This window comes from Acipenser ruthenus, unplaced genomic scaffold (assembly GCF_902713425.1).
Source record: "Acipenser ruthenus unplaced genomic scaffold, fAciRut3.2 maternal haplotype, whole genome shotgun sequence".
Classification (NCBI taxonomy): domain Eukaryota; kingdom Metazoa; phylum Chordata; class Actinopteri; order Acipenseriformes; family Acipenseridae; genus Acipenser; species Acipenser ruthenus.
In genome coordinates, this window is record NW_026707960.1 from 12,501 (window position 1) to 17,320 (window position 4,820).

At 46.6% G+C, this 4,820-nt stretch overlaps 1 protein-coding gene across 1 annotated transcript in view; it reads left to right on the plus strand.

The window, feature by feature from the left end:
* Nucleotides 1–2,306, plus strand: part of LOC131728558 (fibroblast growth factor 19-like) — a 3,437-nt gene extending 1,131 nt beyond the window's left edge. The window contains exons 2-3 of the mRNA XM_059019580.1: nt 1,144–1,247; nt 1,929–2,306. Coding sequence (XP_058875563.1) covers nt 1,144–1,247; nt 1,929–2,252 — 428 coding nt within the window. The 3' untranslated portion in view covers nt 2,253–2,306. The remainder of the gene's footprint in view (nt 1–1,143; nt 1,248–1,928) is intronic.
* The last annotated feature ends 2,514 nt before the right edge of the window (nt 2,307–4,820 follow it).

Sequence of the window (4,820 nt, forward strand, 5' to 3'; positions counted from 1 at the left end):
CTGTCTGTCTGTCTGTCTGTCTGTCCTGCACCTCCATTCACTACACAGCTCCCAGAATAACTCTCTGAATCTCCCCCGTCTGTCTGTCTGTCTGTCTGTCTGTCCTGCACCTCCATTCACTACACAGCTCCCAGAATAACTCTCTGAATCTCCCGTCTGTCTGTCTGTCTTTCGCGATGACATCACATTGCACAAGACGGTATTCTGAAGAAAAAAAAAATCTATTGCAAACTAACAGGAATCTCTAGATTGACTTCGGGAAAGTCTCTTATCGCGATCCGAAGGCTGATATGATGTTTGTTTAGCTCGGAAGTGTTTTACCAGCAGGCGTTTCCACGGTGACACATTTGCATGCGCGCTGAGAGTCACAAAGACATTTAATTACAGCCGCCGCGGAGATCAAGACGCGGCCGACGAATTCGTTTGTCAGAGCTCTGACGCTGCTGATGGGGGTGTGTGTGTCTGTGTGTGTATCTGTGTGTGTCTGTGTGTGTGTGTCAGTGTGTGTGTGTCTGTGTGTGTGTGTCTGTCTGTGTGTGTCTGTGTGTGTGTGTCTGTCTGTGTGTCTGTCTGTGTGTGTCTGTCTGTGTGTCTGCGTGTCTGTCTGTCTGTGTTTCTGTGTGTGTCTGTCTATCTGTGTGTGTGTGTGTGTGTGTCTGTGTGTGTGTGTGTGTGTATGTGTGTGTGTCTCTGTATGTGTGTGTGTGTGTGTCTGTCTGTGTGTGTGTGTGTGTGTGTCTGTGTGTGTGTCTGTGTGTGTGTGTGTCTGTGTGTGTGTGTGTGTGTGTGTGTGTCTGTGTCTGTGTGTGTGTGTCTGTGTGTGTCTGTGTGTGTCTGTGTGTGTGTGTCTGTGTCTGTGTCTGTGTGTGTGTGTCTGTGTGTGTCTGTGTGTGTGTGTCTGTGTCTGTGTCTGTGTGTGTGTGTCTGTGTGTGTCTGTGTGTGTGTGTGTGTGTGTCTGTCTGTGTGTCTGTGTGTGTGTGTGTGTGTGTGTGTGTGTGTGTGTGTGTGTGTCAGTGTGTGTGTGTGTCAGTGTGTGTGTGTGTGTGTGTGTCAGTGTGTGTGTGTGTGTGTGTGTGTGTGTGTGTGTCAGTATCTGGTTCTTTGATAGTGTCAATAGCTCTCCTGCTCTCCTGTTTCTGCAGCTCTGCTTGAGATCAAATCTGTGCAGCCCGGAGTCACAGTGATCCGCGGACTGAATTCAGCACACTACCTCTGCATGGACCACAGGGGCAGACTGCATGGAGCTGTGAGTATACCCAGACCATTGCCTTTACAACTACAGCTCCCAGCATGCCTCGCCATGGCCGCGGGTGCAGAGGCATGCTGGGAGCTGTAGTCCTATAGCCAGGGCTGGAGCGATTCACTGTGTCTCGATGAATCGCGATGCTTTCTTTACATGATGTGTCGTAATAGAGGTCTGCATCGCTTGTGATAGGAGACCGCAGCATAAAGAACTACAGCTCCCAGCATCCCTCACCATGGCCGCCGGGTGCAGAGGCATGCTGGGAGCTGTAGTCCTATAGCCAGGGCTGGAGCGATTCACTGTGTCTCGATGGATCGCGATGCTTTCTTTACATGATGTGTCGTAATAGAGGTCTGTATCGCTTGTGATAGGAGACCGCAGCATAAAGAACTACAGCTCCCAGCATCCCTCACCATGGCCGCCGGGTGCAGAGGCATGCTGGGAGCTGTAGTCCTATAGCCAGGGCTGGAGCGATTCACTGTGTCTCGATGAATCGTGATGCTTTCTTTACATGATGAATCGTAATAGAGGTCTATATCGTTTGTGATACAAGACCACAAGCCTAAAGAACTACAGCTCCCAGCATCCCTCACCATGGCCGTGGGCGCAGAGGCATGCTGGGAGCTGTAGTCCCGGCCTGGCTCAAGCTGACGGGAGGGGTCTCCCTGTCTGTCTCTGTTTCAGCGGAGCTACAGCGAGCCAGACTGCAGCTTCCAGGAGCTGCTGCTGCCGGACGGGTACAGCGTCTTCCTGTCCGCGCAACACTCCGCAGTCGTCTCCCTCGGCCCTGCGCGCCACCGGCACCACTCCCCCGGGAAACGGCTCCCCCCTCTCTCTCAGTTCCTCCCGGTGCTCAGCCTGCTCCCTCCTCAGCCCCAGCCTGCAGAATTCGAGGCCCTGGCACTCCAGGGGTTAATCGCTCACCGCTTGGACCTGGATTCCGAGGACCCCTTCGGGGCGTCCTGGGGGGGCGGCCAGGTGAACCCCAGTTTTATCAACAAGAAATAATAAACCCAACGTCCTTAAGGTTGGAAACTGGCTCCATTTTGGCTCTGACTTATTGAAAGCTATGGAGAAATTGGCGGACACTGGGCGCTGTTTCCTATCACTGTATCCTGTTACAGCACTTTCCTCCATTGAGTTACAGGTTAGGAAACTGGCGCCATTGTGGCTCTGACAGGGACTTGGCTCCCTATTGTGAGCTATAGAGAACTTGGAGCCAAGATGGCCGACACAGGCTACAGTTTCCTATGGAAGGAAACAAAGGCATGTTACAGTGTTACTGTCAAACAGAACATTATTGTGGGAAGCTGTCTAAATGAAACTGTGTCTATATAGATATATTTATTTATTTAAGTGTGGCTTAGAAGAAAAAATAAAATCAAAGTATTTATCAAATTTTTCCTAAGGTTATGCATTTACCATGTGTTTTTTAAAAAAAATATACTTTACCAGACCTCTCTGTGCTTTACAATGCTTCCTTATGCTTTACCAGACCTCTCTGTGCTTTACAATGCTTCCCTATGCTTTACCAGACCTCTCTGTGCTTTACAATGCTTCCCTATGCTTTACCAGACCTCTCTGTGCTTTACAATGCTTCCCTATGCTTTACCAGACCTCTCTGTGCTTTACAATGCTTCCCTATGCTTTACCAGACCTCTCTGTGCTTTACAATGCTTCCCTATGCTTTACCAGACCTCTCTGTGCTTTACAATGCTTTATGCTTTATTACAGTGTGCTGTTATTTTTCCATGACGTCACCTTTGTTTAGTTAATGCATTTACGAGAATAAAATGTGATGCATTTACCAGCAATCCCAATCGAGGATGGACCATAAATCAGTATTGCGTCCTTATGGCTGTGTTTGCATTTTGCAAGATTTATTTATTCATATTTGAGTGCGTGCGTGAGTGCGTGCGTGTGCGTGTGTGCGTGTGTGTGTGTGTTGCTGGGAAAATCGCGTGATTCATATTTATTTGCATTGTATTGTACGTTTAGCTGCTGTTTATTTAAAAATAAATACATGCATGTCAATGTTAATTATTAAATAATCGGCGTACGTCAGTGAGTGTGTTCTTTTTTTTTTTTGACAAGTTTCGTTATAGATTCTTTATAACAGTCTGATACGGTGTAACCCTCCCTTGAAACAGCGCGGCTCCTAAAAGGCAGCCTCCCCGTCCCCCGTCCCCCGTCCTGCTACTCTAATTGTGTAAATAACTCAGCTGTCGTTTCTCCTTTTGGTGTTAAGCCATTTATTTATTTTGTCATGCCAGCATTCCGCCCTTTTTAGCTGGCATGACCGTTTTTTGAACGGTGCCCTGGTTTTATGTAGTCTTTTTGTTTCAGTTTTATGGATTTTGATTTGATTTATTTTGAATGTTTTATTTGATTTTGTTTTGTTTTATGTATCTAAAAGATTTTTAACGTCAACTATTAAAAGTTACATTTTAAGTGTTTTAAAATTTTAGAATTTTAACGCACTGTTTTACACACTGTCCCTTTCCCCTGTCCCTGTTTTAGTAATATAGTTTTATGTTCACTTTTGAACCTTTTTAGAGAGCACTCCCCGGCCCTCACAAGCACTGTTTTTTTATAGATGGTTCTTTTTTTCCAGTCACTTTTAAAACAGCACAGGTTTTTTTCATGTTGATTTTAATCTGTGTCTGTTTTAACCATGTACAAAGCAGGATTGTCTTGGTGTTTTTAAATGTATTTCAGATGCTTTTAAAACAAAATGTATGTCTGTATGCATGAATGTCATCTTTAAAAGAAATGTAAAATGAATGAAAAAACGAATGGGTGTAAATGTAAAAAATGTAAAATCTCAATAAAAGAGTATTTTGGTGTTAAGATGCGGACAGCAAAGTCTGCTTTCAAACTCTCTTGGAAATGTCTGCTCCAGCTCTCTGGGGTTTGAGAGCCGTCCTCCAAACCGCTGCAGGAAAGAGCGATTTCTAAACACAAAACATAACGATTCTGGCTTTTTTTTCTGTTCCGTACCACGATTTCAAACCTGGCGGGACGGTATAACCAGACACGCTCTGTCAATGACAGCGCCACCAACTGGGAGACCAAGAGTCACAACGCCTGCCCGAGATCCACAGATCATTCCGCAGCATCTTCGTGACGTCAGATGTTGATCAGCACGATAAAAAGTCACCCGCACCTGCTCTAAAACAGAGTTTGTCATTTTTCGATCACATCTAGTGAATTTTAATCCAAATAAAAGTGATAAGTTTCTTTTGATGCTCAAATATAAGTGAAATACGTTTATTTTGATGCCCTCTCCTCTCCTCTCCTCTCCTCTCTCCTCTCCCCTCTCTCTCCTCTCCCCTCTCTCCTCCCCCTCTCTCCTCCCTCCTCTCCCCTCTCTCTCCTCTCCCCTCTCTCCCCTCTCTCCTCCCTCTTCCCCTCTCTCTCTTCTCCCCTCTCTCTCTCTCCCTCTCTCTTCTCTCTCCCTCTCTCCCTCTCTCTCCTCTCTCCTCTCCTCTCTCTCCCCTCTCTCTCCTCTCTCCTCTCTCCTCTCTCTCTCTCTCCTCTCCCTCTCTCTCCTCTCTCCTCTCTCTCTCTCCTCTC